The sequence below is a fragment of the Pomacea canaliculata genome, linkage group LG7 (assembly GCF_003073045.1).
Source record: "Pomacea canaliculata isolate SZHN2017 linkage group LG7, ASM307304v1, whole genome shotgun sequence".
NCBI lineage: Eukaryota > Metazoa > Mollusca > Gastropoda > Architaenioglossa > Ampullariidae > Pomacea > Pomacea canaliculata.
Genome location: NC_037596.1, coordinates 1887350 through 1911763, shown reverse-complemented (window position 1 = coordinate 1911763; position 24414 = coordinate 1887350). Strand labels below are relative to the sequence as shown.

General features: G+C 38.7%; 2 protein-coding genes across 11 annotated transcripts in view; both read left to right on the top strand.

Moving 5' to 3' along the window:
- Positions 1 to 24414, top strand: part of LOC112569471 (A disintegrin and metalloproteinase with thrombospondin motifs adt-1-like) — a 595732-nt gene that overhangs the window by 26979 nt on the left and 544339 nt on the right. The window lies entirely within an intron of this gene.
- LOC112569477 (deleted in malignant brain tumors 1 protein-like) overlaps positions 7168 to 24414 on the top strand; it is a 36495-nt gene continuing 19248 nt past the window's right edge. Inside the window, exons 1-6 of one of the 2 annotated variants that reach the window (XM_025247278.1) lie at positions 7168 to 7371; positions 11150 to 11291; positions 11531 to 11715; positions 13912 to 14059; positions 15507 to 15691; positions 21591 to 21738. In XM_025247278.1, the coding sequence (XP_025103063.1) occupies positions 7296 to 7371; positions 11150 to 11291; positions 11531 to 11715; positions 13912 to 14059; positions 15507 to 15691; positions 21591 to 21738 (884 nt within the window). In that variant the 5' untranslated portion in view covers positions 7168 to 7295. Of the gene's footprint in view, positions 7372 to 11149; positions 11292 to 11530; positions 13060 to 13911; positions 14060 to 15506; positions 15692 to 21590; positions 21739 to 24414 lie in introns of those variants that run through there. The other variant, XM_025247279.1, reaches the window with a different exon arrangement.

The following is a 24414-nucleotide window of genomic DNA, read 5'->3' as shown; positions in this document are numbered from 1 at the left end:
GATGCGGAGGTGGAGATTCAAGCCCGACTGGCGAAAGCCAGCCAGGCCTTCGCCTCACTGAGGAGCACATGGAAGGCAAAAAACATCAGCCAGAAGATCAAGCTGAGAATCTTCAAGTCAAATGTGATCAGCACCCTCCTTTACGGATCAGAATCATGGAAGATGACCAAAACCATCTGTAAGAGACTGGACGTCTTCCAAAACAGATGCCTCAGGCGCCTACTTAACATCTTTTGGCCAAACACCATCACCAATGAAGAACTCCACCGAAGAACCAAAACCGAGTCCATCACCGCGCAGGTTCAACGAAGGCGTTGGCGATGGATTGGACATGTGCTCCGCCAGCAGACAGCAGACCCCATCTACAGTCGCCCTACGATGGACTCCAGACGGCCGAAGAAAACGAGGCCGCCCAAAGGTAACTTGGAGAAGAAGAATGGAAAAGGAGATGAAAGGAAAGGGCTGGACATGGACCCTAGAGCGGGTTTCAGCCGATCGACATCGGTGGCGGACTGGTTGAGGCCTTATGTGCAACCTGAGGCACGAAGAGTAGTAGTATGCACACAATTTACACGACTAATAGGATATGTGATCTATTTGATAAACTTACTACTGCTAGGTGTTAGAGTTGATGATGATAAATATTCCACTAATTAGTAACAATTTTAATCATTACTTTGGGGTTGTGTATCCTAACAAATTTTTTTTTCAAGTTATCTTTGTTGATAAGTCATTTCCACCTTTTTATGCCATTTATATTCTTTCATTTCTCAAAATTCATTTATAATATTAAATGTGATCTTGAAAGGTTACATAAATATAGTAGGCTTGATTCCTTTCTTTCATGGTGTATCTTACATTTCGTAGACAGACTGTTCACGAGGAGATTTTCTCAAGCAGGTAGTAGAACAGACCCGCATGCGTGAGTTCAGCTCTACTGCGCTCCATCAGAGTTCCTACAACTACGACTACGACTGGTGGAGGGAAGGACGCGAGTATAGTATATAGCATATAGTATATAGTAAAGAGTATAGAGTATATAAGACTATATAGTATTCATCTCCCAAGTCTACCTGAGCGTGTGTCTGTTTGTGATCGATGCTTAATGTAGTTAAAACCTTCTTTTACACCTATTATTTCTCCCCACTCCTTTCCATCTCATCCAAGAGTTTTGTGAAAAGGTTATTTACAGAAAGGTGTTGTGGGTATTACAGATATTTGGCTGAGAAGCATGAGAGTGATTTACTCTCACGTCTATAGACAGTGTCTCCATCGTGAACCCGATCTTCAGAAGTCGAGACAGGTGGAGGATTGCTGTCAGATATTGTATCATAAATAATGGTAACTCTCTCTCACACACAGACTCATACAAACACACGTAGTAGAGGTACTGATGATTGTTGTGATAAATCTAGCTCTGCAGTTTATAAATAGTTACAATAATTATATCTTGAATTTTTATCCTCGCTGTTTGTACCTTTATTTCAAATCTTTCGATCTACAAGTGTTTTCTTTTCATCGTTTTATTCTTCATTTCTTCCTTACTATTATCCTTTACAATCTTTACAATGTTTTCACAATCATTACAATTACCTTTCACAGTCGGTGATCTCAGAGAAAAGAAGACACTTTGGCCACTTCAGTCTGCCAGTGATAAGTGAACAGCCGGACAGTCTGGTGTCTGGATGTCGACTGACAACTAATCAGTTAATTAACTGTGACTGTGTAACTTGTTTACTCAGTAGCCATTAAATACGCATATATATATATATATATATATGAGCTTATTGTTTGTATTTAATGTGGATAAGAAGACTTCGCAGACATTTTCCCTTCTTAACGCTTAATGGTTATAACACAGGCCCTGGTTCCCCCATATCCCCCACAAAATATCTGGGGACCGCTTGATCTATCGTTGAGACAGAACAAGGAGAAAGCAAAGAGAAAGACGGAATCAGAAAAAAAAACGTTGCTGGACACGTCTCTACCAGACTAAATATTGTCTCCCTTTAGCTGATAGACTGGGAGTCACGTGACTTTGGTACACTGGAGAGCAGAAAGCGGGGAGATAACCGTAAGGGTCATGGAATGGAAAGGGTGGGAGAGTAAATAAAAACGTTTCCCTCCATTGACTGACCAGTCCTAGAGAAGCTCCTGGTCATGTGGTCAGTCGATGTCTCACCTACATTACAGTCACGTGCATCACGTGATAGCTGTAACGACTCGCTGCACAACACACCTCACGTGTGACAGGTGTTACCTGGGTTCACGTGGTGTCAAGTGATGTGATAGGAGCAGGACAAGCCTCCCGGGTGACAGTTGATTATTACAAAGCATCTGCACCGATATTGCTCGTCCTGAAACTTTTCAGAACGCGACGATAGTTTGAGGAAAGATGTTATTTCTTTAGTTAATTTAAACAATATTGTCTCTACCGGTCCGTGGGCTACATCTCCTTATCTCAATCTGCATGTATGTGTCTGCGCGGTTGTCTGTGTGAGATGATGTGCGCGTGTGAAAGAGAGAGAGCAAGCTAGTCTCTCTGTGTATGTGTTCTGGCTTATGCGTGTGTTTCCATACTTCATCTGTCTACCTTTTCTTCTTTTAAAAAAGAAAAAAGATCAAAATAAGAAGAAAAAAGAAAGAACAAATTAAGAAATTTTGTTTTGACGGATGATGGATTTGCCGGATGAATGCAGCCTCAATGAACTGCACACAAACCAACAGACAAATGTACATGAAACACAAGAGTCGGCAAGAGTTTAAAGAAACTTTTGTGTGGCACTCGCTGAAACATATACAAGGTCAAAATTAAACGTGACCTTTAACAATTACCAAGGATAGTAGAAACATATGTACAAACATAACACAAAAAAACAAACATGTGACAGGTTAATCTCTTAAAAAAAAACAGAAAAAAACCAGAAAAAACATTACATTAAAAATGTAAACTTACATTACGTTAAGATACAAATCAGCTTTCCGTAGAGATTAGTTTTTAATTCTAATTTGTATCAGGGAAAACAGCAAAATGCACATTGTACAGACATAATGATGCCTGTTGTTCATTCCACGAACAGCCATCGCACTTGAACCAATTACCACGTGCGATATACTTTAATTAACCATAATTTGTTAGTGATTCGCTGTGAGTATTTTCACAGATACACCAGAAAGACAGAAATATCTGACATCACATCTACACTGTGCCGAAGTAGAACGGCTCTCGACTGAAGAGCGGATGAGTGGGTTTCGCATGAGATGTTAGGAAACAACATATGAGCATGATCGACAATATTAACACCAGACATAACATAGCTGTACACACTGCCATGCCCTTAGCAACACTTAACCATGGGGATTGAACTCAATACATGACCGCCAAAGGTTAAACAATCGTTGCTCTTCTGATGTAGAAGTTAATATGATGTTTCTCTACTGTAGTGTTTACTGAGATGAGTAACAAAACAACTTGTTTCTGTGGAGTTTCTATAATGTTGCGTTTACTGACAGTAATCTGGGTAAACCATCTCATCTCTAATCCAAACCTTTCGAAGGATGTCCTGAATGCAAAGATCTTGTGAAATTCAAACTTGTCCGCAGTATAAACAGTTATTTTTTTTAAAATCATACTACAAGCTCTGTTCACTTCTGTCTCTACTTGCAGTCAGTCACTGGCTCCTGTCCCCTTATTTATTGTCCTGATGTAAACACAGTAAGTAAGACCTTATATTGTAGGCAGGTGGGAGGGGAGGGTCGAGTCTCTTTCCATCTTTTAAACACACCAGTGTAAAGTTTAGTGAACGATTACTTTCTTTAGTCCTGGAGCTAATTAAACTTACAATTATTTCTTTACATCGTTGCTGGACGTTTTTGGTAATGGCTCAGCTGGCACAGGTGGTCGCCAAAGAGACATTGGTAATCTCGACACACTTGCCTGACCACAGGCACAAACATAACTATATACACTGCATTATTACAGATAAAAAATATACTGAGATAAATCATATATTTTAGGACCTGCTTAAAAGTCTCTTAAAAACGTATATCCGCTGTAATCAATTCGATGAAAAGAAAGTTCTCTGAGGCTAGGTCTTTCAGTTTAGACTGACAAAGCACAGGTTTTTTTTTATCTTAAGAATATGTCAGCTCGAGGAACATCTGTAACCAAGAACTGACCCACACAGTGAGACTCTCCTGACTCAGGCTCTGTACAGGATGACAGAAGTATTCTGTTAAGGGCTGTATAATTTGTTTAGCATTTTTTTCTTTTGGTTTATGTCGAGAAATTTGTCTCAAACACCAAAAAAGGTGTTTCAGTTGTCTTTGGAATTTATTAAATGGTTTTATTTTGTAATTAAAACATCATATGTAACATTGACAGAAACGATTACATACATTTTAACAAACGTGAATGGTTGAGCTTAAAAATATGGATATGGTTAAAAAAGGCTTGAAGACAAAGCAAAATATATTTCATGTATTTATAATATTTATAATTTTTCAGTAAATCATAAAGACTAGGTAATGCAGCTTTCTGGGGTTAAATTTTTTTTTGGCCCTAGTCACAGACAAAAATGTAGCTTGGAAAATACACAAACATTTACTTAAATTTGCTTCTTAAGTCACTTTCCTAGCTATTTGCCTGCTCTTTTTAATTTAACCAAAATAAGACAGCTTGCTACTGCATCCTGCAATCCATTTCTAGCATATTTACAGCAACAACTTTTAAGAGAAAAAAAGTCAACACTCGCTGGTGAAATTCTAACCAAAATAAAATTCCCTACCCGTAATAAATTATAAACTAAATTATAGATTCAGCTTTACATAATAACACTCACTCTACAAGAACAAAAAAAAAAAAAAAAAACACGTTAATACAATATGTAGAAAACCAAGTTGTACGAGCTCAGTTATCATGTAGCTCTGTTGGTCCCCACCATCTCCGGTTATAAAGAGATGACAGTGGAGGATGACACACTAAGGTGTACTCACGAAGTAACCACAGCTGCTAAAGGTTGCTAAAGTCTCTACTATCTACATTACAGACAGCTGCTGCTGACACAGGAAGATGTAACCCCGTCACTTTGAACTCCACGACCTGACACAGGCTTCTACGAGGGTTACCGTCGTCGCTCTGGACTCAACATAAACGCGCGCACGCATACATTCATACATCACATCATGTTTTCTGCTTATTGTTGATATGTTTACCATTTTATTGTTTAATTGTACAAAGGCCTTTTCAAATGATTAGTCTCATTGTCAGTCTGCTGTCTTGCTCTCTGCAAACGTAGAAGTTCTCTGGAACCCACAGTGTAAAAAAATCACCTGTCGGTTACTGAGCCTCGATTTAAACAGAAAACTGAGCAGTCAAAACATCCAGTCTGATTAAGTTGACACTAAATGTAAGAGATTTATAAACGGACACTGGCTGTTTCTGTCGTTTTGGTTTACTACAGAAAATGTTTGTTTAAGCCATTTCTTTAAACAAAGCTACATTCACAGATGTAGATTGTCAGGACTAGAGCAACTTTAGTAGGAAGTTTTATTCTGTGGTGTACAGGCTGGTTCAAGTAGCTTATGGTCATTAAAAGTGACTGACAAGAGAGGCCTCAGTACAGAGAATCGCCCATAAAACTCTTACAGAAAGCTGCTGCGGTTGGTTGCTACTAAAATCACTTCCTCTTCACGGATGTCAACTGTGCTTGACCTTTGTTTTTGTCTCTTCCTGTTTCTAGGCGACCTTCGTCTCTCTGGCAACACAAATGCGTGCGCATTATAAGAGAAATGTAGAAAAATTAGACAGATAAATCTTTGTAACTACACTACCACCACTGACATCATGAAAGACGTTACCTCATCTCTGAATAAACTCTTCTCATGATGTCCTTAGCATAGAGACCAAGAGTGTGAACCTCCGACAGTCAGAACCTATGTGGATAACAGATGTAATGAGAATTAAACATATATTTTGCTTCTTTCATTGTTAAATTCTATTATTTAAATATGTTGCTCTAAAAATTAGAAAAGGCAGAGGAATGGATAATTTGTACCAACAGCCGCTTGTCTTTCTATTTTCACACACACACAGACACACACATATATATATATATACCGTTGAACTTATTAGACAATACATGAACACAAACCGAGTGAGATAAGGATAAAACAATTTTGCAGACTTGATTTGTGAACATCAACTCGCCGACCACCTTTAAAGTCTTTAACAAACTGACATGGATTTAAAGAATTAACATAACAGAAGTGCCTGCAAAACGGCAAAAATTAACTGACAACAAGATATGCAAATGTGAATTCTTTAAGTTCAGTCTGCGAGGACTTGCCATTTGCCATAAGAGCAATGAATGTGTCCACTTGTACAAAACTGAGGCAGGCTTAGTTCTCATGAGTAGGACTCAGTACACACTGTACAAGAGTAAATTTACCGCGATGATAGGGCAGAGGTTTTATGTTAATGTTAGTAATCAGGACACATTTATAGACAATCAGCTTCAGATGAGACTTTCTACTGATTTCCATCGGCTAGAGCTCGCTTCCCTGAGAAGCTGATTCATGTTTTTACAGATTTCGACGATTTCTACTCTGGTGCATCGGCTGGCGCTGTATTGGGAGATGTTCCTGTGTCTGAGATGCTAAGACATCTCTACAAATAATTTCATTATCTAAACCCGATAATAACACACATGTACATTTATAGAAACAGACGTAGGCAATTTATTTTCTCTGACTATTCCATGATAAATCACTCTCTCTCCCTCTTTCTCTCTCGATCAGCAAATTAAAAAGAAAAGACAAATTCAGTTAGAGCTCTGACCTTCCACTCTACTCTAACAGCATCTCTGTCCCTGAACGTCTGGAGAGTCGCACGCGGTTTGAAGAACTTGTTTCCCTAAATGACTGTTAGAGACATTCCTGACTAAAAACAAAGAAAGTAAGGTAGTTACTTTATCAATGTATGTGTAATCTACATCACAGTTCACTGACTTCAGCAAATGATGTGAAACACTTGCAGTTATACAACTGTTGTACATGTTAAGACAATGTGCACAGTGTGTAATACTGTGTAATACTGTAAGTAATGTATTGTACACATTGATGCTGTGTCACACTGTAAGTACTTCCTGGTGGTGTAGTGACAGGACAGGGACAGTGCTGCTCACTTCACATCCTCCACCAGACGGCGTCGCGGTTGTTGTAGTCAGCGAGGGCGAGTCTGTAGTCAGACGATGTTGGCTTTAATGTGACTGTTGTCCTCAACTACACTCGCAACCATGACTAGTCATCAGATGGTCAGGCTGTGTGTCGTTGTGTATTTCTTGATGACCGTCAGCTCAGCCCCGTCGTCTGGTAAGTTGTTAATACTAACTACAGCTTCTCTGACTTATCTTAAGTATGTTGATGAAGAGGCAATGTACTCGTAGACAATTCCTAATCAGTTTGTCATTTTGCATTTTCCTGTTTCTCTGAATCCGTTTGATTCTGTGTGTGTTGGAGAAGAGGTGGGACGCGTGTGAGCGTGTATGTGCACGCACGTAGGTAATTAAGTGTAAGTGTTTTCTTTGAAATAAATCGCATTATCGTGTATATTCCAATTATTCTTTAAATGTAATAGTAATAATTAATACATTTTGTATGAAACACTATCATAAAACTGAAAAGTTTACACAATCAAAAGGCTGCCTCTAAATAGACTCTTTCTCTCCTAAGCACGTATGTATTTTATAAAATAGGATCACTCCCACCAGTTGTGTAAGATGGTATTCTAAGTGCTGTCGGGTAGAGATAAAGCATTGGAGTTCCAGATAAGTCGCAAGATATGCAATGCAATCCTGGTTTTATTTATTCAGCTTCTTCATCTGCCCCTCCTGCTATGCTGAATATGCTGTCAAGATAGGTGATATGGTCAGTGTCTGTAATACATTCCCCAGCTGCTGGATGATGGCAGTAAACTTTAGTGGAAGTCCGTAGTGCTGCATCAACTTCCAGATGGTTTCCTTTACCCTGCCGAAAGCCTGCCTGTTCTTGCCTCAGTCTCTTGTTCCAAGGCATTTTTTAGTCTCTCCAGGATAATTCTGGTCAACACCTTGCCATGAAACGTAAAATTGAGCGATCCAGGGCCAATTGTTGGAATATGTCAAGTTACCTTTTTGATAGTCAAGCTTCAAGCCTTCTGGAACTTGCCCCTGTTCCCAAATTTTCTGCAGCAAGGGTGTAGCATCTGCGCTGCGGCTGTTGGGACTTCATTGAGTGCCTCTGCAGGAATGCCATCTGGACCTGCTGCCTTGCAGGAATTGAAATACTTGATGGCTTAGATGATTTCCGCCTTGGATGGAATGTTTACTTGGAGCTGTCTCGCGGCTGTGGGAACGTCCAAAGTTGTTGTTGGTGGTCGGTTCAGTATTTCAAGGTGAATCTCTGGTTCTGCGCAAATTCTAGGAGTCTCATGCCCCTGTCGTTGGTTTTACCCTGGCCAAGTTTGGCCACCGTCCCTGCCCGTCGCTGGAAGGCGTGTGGATTGACTTTGGCATTCAAGTTACCGAATACAACGAGGAAGTTCTGTGTGGGAAACCACTTCACGACTTGGTTTGTTGGTTTGACATCCTCTACTGTACAACAGTTTATGCCCATCGTCAGTTGTTGTTTGCTTAAATAATGTTCATCTGACCTTTGTCATTGTCATTCCATCAAGGAAGGGATGGAAGCACTTAGAGGAAACTGGGTCTAAAACCAATGGCGGGACATCACAGACAGAAATGCTGTTCTCTACCAATGGACTGAACACCTAAAAGAGATGGACTATTTGTAGATGAAGACCAGAGCTTACACCCTTCAAAACAACTCGACTGGAGACAGTGAGACTGCATATCTACCAGTCGTACGTAAGGCGTAGAAAGAGCTGTACACTGTCTAAAGGAAGAAAAGCCACCAAAAGTTGATAATGAGTCAGCTGAGCTGCTAAAGCAAGACGGGAAGAAACAAGAAAGGTTCTCACTGTTCTTTGTCTAGAAACGCAGAAAATTGCCCCCCAAATGGACGCAGGAAACAAGAAAACACTGCCAGAATTACAGAACCATTAGCCTTATCAGCCCCCCAAGCAAAGTGATGCTAAAGGTAACACAAACAACATCAGCATCACCACGGAGGACCGGCTAGCAAAATAACAAAGTTTACCTTTGAACCACAGTAGGTGTACTTAGAGAACGCCTATTATCACCGTGATTAAAGGTCTTCACGACCATCAGACTTCCACTTCCATTGGTTCAAAGGCCATCTGCAGCTTACGGTATGCAGACGACATAATGTGTCAGCAGGCACTAACAAACAACTGCAAGATCTCAGCAACAGACTCACAGACAGTTCAAATGCATATAAAATGTAGACCAGCAGGGAAAAGAAGGAACGGCTGATTTAGAGATCTTTAAAAGATAGAGGGAAGGAAAACGCTTAAGCAGAAAACCAATGTAAAGACTAGCAGGAAAAATAAGAGCTCAGAGCAAAGTACTTTGAAGTGAAGAAGAGTGCAAGAGGGGACAAAGACAGCTCGCACACAGGATGGCAGAAGAGCAAGAACAAGCAGTTGTGCCAAATAACACTCAGAGACTATACTTAATAACAAGAATTCTGTCAGAAAGGAAAAACAACAATGAGGGCAGGCCAATACAGAATGAGAAGAGCAGTGTCATGCCCGACGATGCAGAACAAAGATCTCACTGAGTGGAATGTTTTGATGAAATACTTAACCAGTGACCACCAACAACCAACTTTATGTCCCACCGATAAGACTTAAATCACTCAGGAGCACATGGAAGGCAAAAAACATCAGCCAGAAGATCAAGCTGAGAATCTTAAAGTCAAATGTGATCAGCACCCTCCTTTATGGATCAGAATCTTGGAAGATGACCAAAACCATCAGTAACAAGCTTGACGTCTTCCAAAACAGATGCCTCAGGCGCATACTTAACATCTTTTGGCCAAATACCATCAGCAACGAAGAACTCCACCGAAGAACTGAAACCGAGTCCATCACCACGCAGGTTCAACGAAGGCGTTGGCGATGGATTGGACATGTGCTCCGCCAGCAGACAGCAGACCTTTCCAGAGTCGCCCTACGATGGACTCCAGACGGCCGAAGAAAACGAGGCCGCCCAAAGGAAACTTGGAGAAGAACAGTGGAAAGGGAGATGAAGGGAAAGGGCTGGACATGGGGTCACCTAGAGCGGGTTTCAGCCGATCGACAACGGTGGCGGACTCTGGTTGAGGCCTTATGTGCAATCTGATGCACGAAGAGGAATAGATAGATAGATAAGACTTAAATGGCTGTTTGGTTTTGCTCGGTACCGATAATTTCTCTTCCTGTGTTTTTGAATTTTTTCATCCAGACTTCGTTGCAGATATTAAAAGGCTATGTTATTTTTTTTAATTAAAATTCGTTCTATTTCTACAATATGGTTACTTTTTCATATGGTATTCATTTATGTTTAAGTACTCGATTTTCATTTGTCCTATATTTTTCTCGCTATGCAATGAGTTGATATTTTTTATAGTTCCATAGTCTGCTGCTTAGTGTGGCCTGCTTCAGTCAGGTAGTAAACAGTTTTGAACCAATGAATATAAATATAACAGAAAGCTGAGTTTCTGATTTAGCAGTGACAACGACAAAGTTAATAATGATGATGAGGATAAAACGCATTGTGCATACGCCTAGAAGGTAGTCATGGTTTCACAACTTCGATGACTATAAAACATTTGCATATATCTAAGGCAGTGGTTCTTAACCTGGGTTCGATCGAACCCTAGGGGTTCGGTGAGTCGGTCACAGTGGTTCGGCGGAGCCTCCGCCACGGAGGTCAAGACACACCCGCAATTCGTGATGATACCAAAGAAGGGTTTGGTGAATGTGCATATGAAACTTGTGGGTTCGGTACCTCAAACAAGGTTAAGAACCACTGACAAAAGGATGAGGAATTGGTTTACTAGTCCAGCTTATGAAAAAAGGACGAAATATGTAGCCATTTGTTAATTATGCAACATGACACCTTTTTCACAGTGTGTTTCTATTTATTTACGACAGAAGATGTTATTTTTTTATTGTTTAATACATAAATTTTTTCTTTTTTATATCAAGAGTTTACAGCTCGTGTGGTCGGTGGCACAGCGGAGGCGGGACGTCTGGAAATCTTTTACAACGGAACCTGGAACACAGTGTGTGATGACGGTTTTGAAGAGGAAGAAGCTTTGGTAGCCTGCAGAATGTTAGGATTCAACAGGTATGTAAAATATAACGGAATCATTAAACACATTGAACGCAGAAATATTTACGTTTTTTTACACGTTTGATCCAATAACTCATCATTGAACATAAAAGAAAAGCCGCGTAGCCTGATACTCTAGAGCGTGTTACATTCAAATGTATTTAAGGTTTTCTATTACGTCTGATGGTAAAAGAAAAGAAAATGATTAATTTCAATGTATATATCTTTTCCTGTTAATTTCTGATGTTAAACAGCACAACAGCAGCAGCCGTGTGGTCAGTTAAGTACGGAGCAGGCTCTGGTCCTATTCTGTTCAGTTACCTGCGGTGTCTTGGGCACGAAACCAGCCTGGCGCAGTGTCAACACCCGGGGCTCTACAGTCACAACTGTTACCACTGGGAGGATGTCGGCGTCATGTGCAACACTAAAAAGCAGACCAGTAATAATTAAATATTTACAGCTACTCAAGGATTTAATTTATCTTATTTAAAAGTTTCAGTATGGCGTAGCTAAAGATTGCTCTATTAGGTTTTAATAACTGTTCTTTGATAACCAAAGCTACAAATCAAGTACGTTCCACCGTGTTTCAAATAAGATATTATATTTATTCTGTTTATGATTATGATTGTGCTTATGATTGTGATGGTGATTGTGATTGTGATTATTCTTATGATTATCATTATGATTATTGTCCAACAACTTACAAATATTATAATATAAAATAATTGATGTATTTTTATATAATTAAAACAGTGTGATTACATTGGTGCCATTAACAAATATTTCCTTTTTTAAAGTATTAATCGTTTGGACATGCCATGATATTACTTCTTTACCTTTGTTGGTGGTAGTATTGCTGGTATCTTAACTTCTTCGTGATTGAAAAATTCTTTTCCCTCTGTAAGAGCCAACAACAGTCGATCATCGTATTTGGATTGATCTTCCCTTTGTTATGACATTCAATGACTATTGCCTTGATGAAAGCGTTTGCTTTGTTCATTACTGATATCACTTATGTCAGAGGGCGAAACCTCCAAATGTCAATGAAGAAAATGCCTTTTCAGTCACTTTCGAACACCTACTTTTTTGTAGTCACCATCTTTACTATGAAATCTTTAATATTATCAGATTTATTTTAAGAAACTCACCGACAAAGTCTTTAAAAAAGCCATGCTTCTAGCTATTATTAGCTTTATTTTCAATAAGGGATCCCTTAGGAAATCTTTGATTGTGGATCTTAGAAAAATGCTTATTAAAATATAACTTTGGTTAGTTTAGAAACTTCTGAGTTAAGTGCTTTAAACCTTTTTGAAAGTGTTTACAAAGTTCTTTATCAGATACATGTAATGCAAAGAGGTGATAAGTATAGATTGTTTGGGTTTACAAGGGAAATTTCTTTGACAGTGATATTTCTTGACACATTTTCATCTCTTGCTTGGTACTGAAGTCCTAAATAATGACTTCTAGTGACACACGTATGCTATAAACAGAAGTAGCATAGATTATTGTGAACTCACTCTCATATTGAAAAACTAAAATCTTTCAGATTATCACAGATACTTTCACCATATTTGTCTTGCTTTATGGCACTTGAAATGTTCATCTCGATGCTTTACATCCTGGTCGCTGTGTGTAAAGTTGCGGCGCTGCGGTCGACGTCCAGTGTCTTGTCAGTCACAGACACACCATCATTGTAAGTCTTCATCACCAGAGTCAACGAGCATCATGAGGTACAGGGTGGTCACTACTTACCTCATGTACCTGCTGTTGGTGCCAAGCCTGGTTCAGTAGTCATTATACTACTTACAAAGCTTGTCATGGATGTAAATCTGTCTACACGCTTCAGTGACTGTTGTGGTGATACAGACTGAGCGTTGTAAAGCCTAAAGTTGCTGCAAGTGTTTAAATATCGTGTGGGCTAAACTCTCTCCTCAGGCACTTTAATGTAGAAGCAGTGTTAGTTTTCTCTAACTTTTCGAGATACTATTTTTTCCTTTTTAACCGTATGGCTTTCTTTTAAGCAGTTTGTTTACTAAAGTTTCATCCCTCTTTAATTTTACTCGTTATGCCGTGCGTTGGTATTTTTTCTTATATTAACTGGAAAAGTTCATTAGCCTGCTGCTAAATGTCGCATGATTCAGACAGATAATAAGACCCCTTAATACATCTACGACAATAATGAGTGTTTCATTTATATGCGAAAGCAACAAAGTTGACGTAGATGATAACGATGATGATGATCAAGGCAATAAAACGACTTTAGCACAAACGTGTATCAGGGCGGCTGTAGGCTCCTTACGGGTCAAGACAGAGAACAAATGGCGACCCCTTCGACCTTCTGTTTTACATTCAATATACACTGGCGTGGCGGCCCTCTGTAGGTGTACAGTGTGTACATGCTAAAGGTCGCCATTGAGTTTATCACGTAAATATTTTTAACGACCTTAATAACAATCAAACATTTGTGCATTCATAAGCTGAGGACAATGCTCACCAGCCCAGTTTAAAAAATGAGAAATAAATATGTAGCTATTTGTTAATCATGCTACATGACACTTTTTCATAGTGGGTTTCTATAATATGACAAAGATGTAAATAATTTATTAAAGCAACATATTTGTAATTTTAATTTTAGCTCAACAGTTAAGAGCTCGTGTGGTCGGTGGCACAGCAGAGGCGGGACGTCTGGAAATCTTTTACGATGGAACTTGGAACACAGTGTGTGGTGACGGTTTTGGACAGAAAGAAGCTTTGGTAGCCTGCAGAATGTTAGGATTCAACAGGTAGGTGTAGTCTAACACAATCATTAAACACATTTAATTCACAATAATTTTTGTTTTATTTAATCGTTTGATCCATTTGCACATCATTATGCACGAAAAAGCCACGTAGCCTAATAAATTAGAGCATTTTGAGTTCAAAGATATTTAAGGTTCACTATTTCCTCAAATGGGAAAATTCTTTTTCAACCAGTTGCAGTCCGTGCCTTGTTTATAAGTAAAATAAATATCGTCTACGGACCAAAAATAGATAAACTTTTATTTATTTTACTTCTGCACAGTTTCATGACATTGGCGACACTTTGCATTGTAAGTAGAAGTCAGAAGCTATTGTTTGTGCCTGAAAAATGTAATTTTAAGATGTTTTGTACCATTCCAAGACAAAATACTTTGTGCCACCTGTGTTTATTAAAATGCTCATTAAACTCTTGATTTTACTGATTATCTGGGCGATTAAACTTCCCAAGATCAAGTTTCGGGACACATTAAATAACATTCAGTTTAGATTCCTCTACATTCTTATCACAAATGGACACACTGTTGTCTGGTAATGTTTTTCTGTTGCTTACTGAAGACTTGCTGGTGGTTCAACAGTCAACGGAAAAAAGGGAAAAGATCTCATTTGTTGCACCACCTGGATTGTTTCTTGTATAGATGAGTACTAGCGATTTTACAGAGAAAAGAAAACAAATGCGTTCCACAAGGTGGCTTTGTAATATTCCTAAAAGTTATCGTGAACGGCAGTATTGTACCCACTTACCGACAATGTTCAGGTTAATGTCAGGGTATGTTTCACTGCATGTGTAAGTCCTACACTTTCTTTGTGAAAAAGTACTATTAATTTATTTTCTAACACTGTAAGTTATAAAGCGTATGAAATACTATTATCAATTTATTGCCTCAATATATCTACATATCGCACATTTGTGCTTCTTACCAGGACGATGCTCTTTTACAAATATTCAGGTAGTCAAGACTTGCAAGGTAGACAGACTGAAACGAAAACTCTTAGAAAAAATAATTTCTTTAACCCACAGAAGTTTTGAAAATGATCACAATGATAAAATAACAAAGATGTGGCTTAGGTAACCAGTGGAAACAGATCGTGACAATTGATAATATGAGGGTTGCTAAAAACCACATCCCACCTACCAAGCTAGAGGACATGGCGAGGTTGAAGAGACGTAGAGGAAGGGAAGTGCAGACCGTGAATGAATTGAGAATAAAAACTATCTGCAGAAGGATAAAAGTCCAAAGCGGCAACTAAAATAAAGGCGGCATCAACTACATAAAATAAACTAGGGTTGCTAGGTGGCAAGAAAGGTTAATTTGTGTGTGCACGCTAGCGTGTGTGCATAAGTTTTTACACACCTTAGTCCCTGTTCAGTGTAAGGAATATGTTTTCTTTCAATGTTTATATTTTCTCCTGTTGATCTCTGATGTCGGACAGCACAACAGCAGTAGCCGTGGGGTCAAACAAGTACGGAGAAGGCTCTGGTCCTATTCTGTTCAATAACCTGCAGTGTGTGGGGAACGAAACCAGCCTGGCGCAGTGTCAACACTCGGGGCTGTACAGACACAGCTGTTACCACTGGCAGGATGTCGGCGTCATGTGCAACACTAGTAATCAGACAAGTAATATTTATTTACAGCTAATCGAGTATTTATTTTATCTTGTTAAAATGTAATTACGGTTTTGTTAAGAATTGATTTTTTTTAACTTTTATGTGTCGTTCTTTGATGGATAAGAGCAGAAATCAAGTACGTTTCAGTGTGTTTTAGACAAGTAAGATATTTTTATTATTTCACTGTTCAAATTCTTTCCTAATGTTTATCAGAATGTATTTGATGTGCTTCTATATAAATTATAATTAGAATATGTTTTATATTATGGTGATATTAAATAATGTCTAACTCGTCTCACTTTTTAGTTGCGAACTATTTTCCTTAGTTTAGACTTTTAACAGTTTAGACATGTCATTATATTACTATTTGACTGCTGGTAGTGTCCCTGGGATATTAACTTTCTGCTGCAAGAAATATTTTTTTCCCTCTGTACGAACCAACAACAGTCGATCCTCGTATTCGGACTTCTCTTCCCTTTGTTATGACATTAAATGACTATTGCCTTGATGGAAGAGTTTCCTTTGTTCATTACTCACATCACTTATGTCAGGGGCGAGAACTCCAAATGTGAATGAAGAAAGTGCCTTTTCAGTGACTTTCGAGCTCCTACTTTTTTGTAGTCAGCATCTTTGCCATCAAATCTTTAAAATTATTAATTTTTTTTTCAAAGAAAGCCATTCTTCCAGTTACTATTTAGCTTTATTTTCAAAAAGGATTTTTTTTTTCTTAAAAAATCTCTGATTGTGGATCTTTGAAAAAATCCTTTTAAAATATATAGCATCCCCGAATTAGGAAATTTTTGATTTAGATGTTGTAAACGTTTTTTTTTTTTTAAAGTGTTTACAAAATTCTTGGTCAGACGCATGTTAATGTAAGAAGATGGTAAGAGAGTTCGTAAATAATGACTTCTCGCTACACACGTAAGCTATAAAGAAAAGTAGCACAGATATTTGTGAACTCACTCTCACATTAAAAATCTAATATCTTTTAGATCATCACAGATACTCTGACTATATTTGTCTTACTTTATGGCATTTGAAATGTTCATCTCGGAGCTTTGCATCCTGGTCGCTGTGTAAAGTTGTGTAAAAGGGTGGTCACTACTTACCTCATGTACCTACTGTTGGTTCCAATCCTGCTTAAGTAGTCATTTTTTTACATGAAAATAGTCTGTCAATCACTGTTAGACACTCGGCGCACCATCTGATGAGGTTGTTTGCTGATGGAAAGTTTCTCCTTCACATACCGATAGGACATGGTGGGACTCGCAAAGGTCAGACAGGTAACGATAACGAATCACACCACAAGCTTTAGTACAATGGGGAGGACGGCCGACCTGAGTACAGAGTAGGATTCGTCATGCACACCGTCATCAGCAGTCCACCCGTATCCAGCAGGCTGATCTCCAGACGTGTGTCAGCTAAGGCCAACAGTGTCACCATTGTCCGAGTTTAAGTTGCAGGAAGAGTAAGAAGGAGCTGCACATTGTACGAAGGTAGTTGCTAATGTGCAAGACGAGGTGCTTAAGCAAGATGGACTAGAAACTACAAAGGCTATTGCTGTTTTCTGTTAGAACGAAAGGAACCCCCCCCAAAAAAAAAAAAAACAAAAAACAAAAAAAAAAAAAACAAAAAAAAAAAACATCAATTTGACGCACAAACAGTAAACATTGTCAAGATTACGGAACCATAAGCTTTATCACCGACCTATGCTAAAGGTCATACAGAGCAGCATCAGCACCACCACGGAGAAGGAGGTAACAGAAGAGTAGGAGCTAACATTAGCAGGCGAACATCAAGACTGCTCCTGAACACAGTGCTCAAAGCTTTCTGCGACCACCATACTTACATTACCCTTGGTTGACATACATCTTTCATCAGATCCTAACAAAGAACTGCAAAATTTTACCAAGGTGACTGAGACAGGTCAAACAGAGATGTTGAAGAGACCAGTACTGAAAAGATAAAAGTTATGGTCAATGCAGCGGCATCTATATAAACAGGGTACAGCTCGAATGGTAAGTAGCTTTCAATACTTGGCAGCCTCCATCTCCAAGAACGGCAGCTCCACGCTAAAATCTACTAATCTGGATAGCATCAGCAACAGCGACAGTGGCAAGAGTAGATAGGATCTGTCATAGCCATAAGTTTCACTTTGAAGCACAAGCTGTACAATTCCCTGGTAGTAACGATCCTTCTGTACGGATGTGACAAGTGGTCTTGATTTGCCGAAACGAAAAAGACAATCCAGGGACTTGAAAACACGTGTCTGTGACTATTACTTTTGAAAACGTACACACGAATTTTGCTGTCTTAACCTTTTACCTGCAAATATTTTTTTATTTGCTCAAAAGTTGCTATTCCCGTATGTTTCGACTATTTATCTGCACTTTGATGTAGAAGTAAGGTTATTTGTCTCTAACTTTTCGATTTTTGTCTCCTTTTTTTAACCGCATTGCTTTGTTTTGAGCAGTTTGTTCACTCAAATTTCATCCCTCCTGAAATGTTCTCGCTTTGACCAGCTTTGATATTTGTTTCCTATTGTTCATTAGCCTGCTGCTCAGTGCCATATCAGGCAGATAATGAGACTCATGAATTCATCATCATAGAAAATGTGTTGATACATAAGGCAAGGACAACCACACTAGCCCAGATTAAATAAAGAAATATGTATCCATCTCTTTTTAATTAATGTTCTTTAATGGCTAAGATTAATTAACTATTTACAGCTACTCCAGCATTTAATTTATCTTGTTAAAAATTTAAGTACGGTGTAGTTAAAATTGTTGTATTAGCTTTTAATGACTGTTCTTTGATGAAGAACGCTACAAATCAAGGACGTTTTACAGTGTTTCAAATGAGATATTATATTTATTCTATTTATGATGATGATGATGATGATGATGATGATGATTATGATAATATTGTGCAACAACTTACAAAGATTATATCATAGAGTAATTGATCTATTTTTTTTATAATTGAAACATTCTGATTACATTAGTGTCATTAACCAATAGCTAGCTTTTCTAACTTTTAAGTTACGAAATATTTCATTTTTTTAGAGTATTAACAGTTTGGACATGCCAAAATATTACTACATTTTTGTTCTCGGTGGTAGTAACTCTGGGATCTTAACTTCCTGCTGACGAACATTTCTTTTCCCTCTGTAAGAAGCAACAACAGTCGATCATCGTTTTCGGACTGATCTTTCCTTTGTTATGACATCAATGACTAATGTCTTAATGGAAGCGTTTCCTTTGTTCATGATTGACACCACCTATGTCAGGAGGCAAAAACTCCAAATGTGAATGAAGACAGTGACTTTCGAGCTGCCATCAAATCTTAAAAATTATCAGATTTTTTTCAAGAATCTCAACGACAACGACATTTACAAAAGCCATTCTTCCAGTTACTATTTAGCTTTATTTTAAATAAGGGATCTTGTAGGAAATCTTTAATTGTGGACCTTAAAAAATCATTATTGAAATCTAACATTAGCTAATTTGGAAACTTCTGAGTTCGATGCTTGTCAGTCACAGACACACCATCATTGTAAGTCTTCATCACCGGAGTAAACGAGCATCATGAGTACAGGGTGGTCACTACTTACCTCATGTACCTGCTTTGTGGCCACCTGTTCAGTAGTCATCGTACTACTGAAAAAATAATTGTCATGGATATAAATCTGTCTACACGCTTCAGAGACTGTTGTGGTAATAGAGACTAATCGCTGTCAAGCCTAACAGTGTTTAAATATCGTGTAGGTCAGCGGTTCTCAACCTTTTACTTGTGGCGACCCCCCTGACGAACACCGGTACGTCCGCGACCCCCCTTAGCCAGCTAGGTCGGTGGAAGAGCGGGGGGGGGGGGGGCGAAGGAGCCTTAGCTAACCTCGAACGCCTCGTCGAGGAAATCAACAACGGAAGAACAAAGTTCGTATCTGCAAGAAGCATAACTGTTAATGAATTTTACTAAAGCAAATTCTGCGGTGCTAATAAATATATTTATTAGACACTCACTTTGATTAATGAGAAGGTCGAGCCTGCTTGCTGTTGCATAGAGAACGAACTGTGATGCGATGTTCGTACCACTGCTATTCGCAGCTCAGCCTGCTGCGTCCACACGATTTCTGTATTTCGACTTCAGTGCTGCCAATGCTGAAAATCCTTTGCTCACACATATACGAAGTTGAAAATGCAGCAGAACTTTCATTGCTTTCTCAGAAAGGAGAGGATATTCACCGTTGACGCTAATCCAGAATGTTGGCACTGGTGTTGTTTGGAAGACCTTTTCAGGATTGGTCACTCGAAGGTCGATGCGCTGCTCTTTCTTCTTCCGTGGACAACCCGCTTGTGCTAGGATCAGCCAGAAATGGATTACGAATCCAATCTATTAGTCAAATCAATTTCAGCGAAGTAATGCTGAACCTTTCTTGCCAGTCCGTTTAGATGGGTAATAATACATTCTTCACCTGATCAAGATTCAAGTTGTCAGCCTTGCACTTCCACAAGCACGGAAACATATCAAAAATATTTTCTTGGCGTATCTTTTGCGTCCACAACGAAAATTTGTCGGACGAAAAGCATTCATCTTGTCAGTTGTTTGTAATATGGTGGTGTCTTTCCCTTGCATAGAAGTAATTCACAACGTTCAGCTTCTCAAATATGTCCGATAAATATGCCATTAGCAGAGCCATCGGTCGTTCTTAAGCCCCCACCCCGCACTGTCTGGTCATGGCCTTCTGTCAGGGACCTAGAGTACTAGACTGAGCACGTGCGAGGCGAAAGGTGTGAATGATGACGTTTCCTGAATGCGTGTCTTTTAGATGTTTTTTTTAAAAAAAAGAGAGAGGTGTGACTGGAGAGGGAGAGGGAGTCAGAGATGAGAGACTGGGGGAAAGAGAGGGCCAAAAGGTGAGAGGAGGGAGATTGGAGGCTTAATGTTTGAGAGGGGGATTGTGTTTTGAGTTTTGGAAGTGAGAAGTCACTGCATGCCGAGACAGTGTATTGAATAGGAAAGAGATTTGGAGTTTGAGCCCCCTCACCACTCGGTTACACAATGTAAACTAATTTCACTAATACCGGTATAAGAAACTTTTAAAAAAGGACCACCTTCGCGACCCCCTTGTAGGCACGTCGCGACCCCCCAGGGGGTCGCGCCCCACAGGTTGAGAACCGCTGGTGTAGGTAAACTTTACAGTCTCCTGAGGCACTTTAATGTAGAGCAAGATTATTTTTCTGTAACTTTTCGAGATGCTATTTTTTTTTTCTTTTTTAACCGTATGGCTTTCTTTTAAGCAGTTTGTTTACTTAATAAGTTTCATCCCTCTTCAATTTTACTCGTTATGTCGTTCGTTGATATTTTTTTTCTTATATTAAATGGAAAGGTTCATTAGCCTGCTGCTCAGTGTCGCATGATTCAGACAAATAATAAGACCCATTAATACATGTAGAAAAATAATCAGTGTTTGATTTATATGCGAAAACGACAAAGTTGACGCTGATGACGATGATGATGATGATGGCTAAAAAAACGACTTTAGCACAAACGTGTATCAGTGGCGGCTGTAGGCTCGTTGCTTGTCAGGACAGAGAAACCAACGGCGGCCCCTTCGTCCTTCTGTTTTATATTCAATATATACTGGCGTGGCGGCCCTCTGTAGGTGTACAGTGTGTACATCATAAAAGCCACCCTTGAATGTATCAAGTAGTCATGTTTTGCATGACTATATTAATTATAAAACATTTGTAAATACATACGATGTTACCATCCCAGCTTAAGAAAAGAGGAAGAAATATGTCACATCTGTTAATCATGCAACAAGACTTTTTCACATCGTGTTCATTTGTATTTACGACATAGATGTAACTCACTTATTATAAACATATTTGTACTTTCAATTTAAGGTCAAGAGTTAACAGTTCGTGTGGTCGGTGGCACAGCGGAGGCGGGACGTCTGGAAATCTTTTACGATGAAACTTGGAACACAGTGTGTGATTACGGTTTTGGACAGGAAGAAGCTTTGGTAGCCTGCAGGATGTTAGGATTCAACAGGTATGTGTAGTCTAACGCAGTCATTAAACCCATTTCACTCACAATTATTGTTGTTTTATTTCATCGCTTAATCGTTTGATCCCAAGCGATCAGCATCAAACATGAAAGGAGCCACGCTTCCTGATAATTTAGAACGTATTAAGTTCAAAGATATTTAAGGTTCACTATTTCTTCAAATGGGAAAAGTCTTTTTCAACCAGTAGCACTTCGTGCCTCCTTTATAAGTAAAATAAGTATCGTCTACCGAACAAAAAGAGATTAACATATTTAAATTACTTCTGCGAAATTTTCATGACATTGGCGACAATTTGCAATGTAAGTAGATGTCAGAAGCTATTGTTTGTGCCTGAAAAACTTATTTTCAAGATATTGTGTTCCATTCCACGTTTGCAAGACAAAATACTCTCTGCCGCCTGTGTTTATTGAAATTCTCATTAAACTCTTGATATTACAGATTATCTCGGTGATTAAACTTCCCAAGATCAAGCTTTGGGAGACATTAAATAACCTTTACTTAAGGGTCCTCTTTATTTTTATCACACATTGACACACTGTTGTCTTGGTAAGGTTTTTCTGTGGTTTACTGAAGAATTGATGGTGGTTCAACAGTCAACGAAAAAAGCGAAGAGATCTGATTTATTGCACCACCTGGATTGTTTATGTGTAGATAAGTATTAGCGATTTTACAGAGACAAGAAACAAATGTGGATTTGTAATATTCCTAAAAGTTGTCGTGAACAACAGTATTGTACCCACTTACCGACAATGTTGAGGTTAATGTCATGCAATTGCTTTTTGAAATAGTCTTAACTCATTATCGAACACTGAATGTTCTAAAGCATATGGAATACTATGATCAATTTATTGCCTAAATATCTACATATCGCGCAATTTGTTCTTTATACCAGGCCGATGCTCTTTCACAAAAATGCAGGTAGTCAAGACTTTGAAGGTAGGCAGACTGAGACGAAAACTCTTAGAAAAACAACTCTTTCAACCACATAAGTTTTGAACAATAATCGCAACGAATAATATAACAAAGATGTGGCCTAAGAGACCAGTGGCAACAGATCCAGAAAAGCTGATAATATGAATGGTGCGGTGCTAAAAACCACATCCCAGGTACCAAGCTAGAGGGCAAGTATGGAGAGGTTGTATAGACGTAGACGAAGGGAAATGCAGACAGCGAATTAATTGACAATAAAAGCTATGTAGAAAAAACATTTACACAAGGATAAAAATCTAAAGCATCAACTTCAACAAACGTGACAGCAACGGCTACATAAAATAAACTGGGGCTGCTCAGCGGCAAGAAAGGTTCATGTGTGTGTGTGCGCGAGCGCGAGCGTGTATGCATAAGTTTTTACACATCTTAGTCCCTATTCAGTGCAAAAAGTATGTTTATTTTTAATGTCTATATTTTCTCCTGTTGATCTCTGATGTCGGACAGCACAACAGCAGTACCCATGGTGTCATCCAAGTACGGAGCAGGCTCTGGTCCTATTCTGTTCAGTGACCTGCAGTGTGTGGGGAGAGAAACCAGCCTGGCGCAGTGTCAACACTCGGGGCTCTACAGACACCTCTGTTCACACTGGCAGGATGTCGGCGTCATGTGCAACACTAGTAATCAGACAAGTAATATTTATTTACAGCTAATCAAGCATTTATTTTATCTTGTTAAAGTGTAATTACGGTTTTGTTCAGAATTGCTTCTTTAACTTTTATGTGTCGTACTTTGATGGAAAAGAGTAGAAATCAAGTACGTTTCAGTGTGTTTTAGACAAGTAAGATATTTTTATTATTACACTGTTAACAAACTTTACAAATGTTTATCAGAATGTATTTGACTTGCTTCTATATAATTAGAATGTGTTTTATATTTTGGTGATATTAATGGCTAACTCGTCTCACTTTTTAGTTGCGAACTATTTTCCTTAGTTTAGACTATTAACAGTTTGGACATGCCACAATATTACTATTTGACTGCTGGTAATGATCCTGGGATATTAACTTTCTGCTGCAAGAAATATTTTTTCCCCTCTGTACGAACCAACAACAGTCGATCCTCGTATCCGGACTTCTCTTCCCTTTGTTATGACATTCGATGACTATTGCCTTGATGGAAGAGTTTCCTTTGTTACTCATATCACTTATGTCAGGGGCGAGAACTCCAAATGTGAATGAAGAAAGTGCATTTTCAGTCACTTTCGAGCTCGTACTTTTTTGTAGTCAGCATCTTTGCCATCAAATCTTTAAAATTATTATTTTTTTTTTAGAAGCTCACAAACAACGGCTTTGAAAGAAAGCCATGCTTCCAGTTACTATTTAGCTTTATTTTCAAAAAGGAATTTTTTTTGTTAAAAAATCTCTGATTGCGGATCTTTAAAAAATACTTATTAAAATATATAGCATCCCCGAATTAGGAAATTTTTTAGTTAGATGTTGTATGTTGTTTTTTAAAGTGTTTTAAAGTGCTTAAGTAGTCATTTTTTTTTACTTGAAAATAGTCTGTCAATCACTGTTAGACACTCGGCGCACCATCTGATGAGGTTGTTTGCTGACCGAAAGTTTCTCCTTCACATACCGATAGGACATGGTGGGACTCGCAAAGGTCAGACAGGAAACGATAAACGAATCACGCACAACCTAATTACACATATGGGGAGACGGACGACC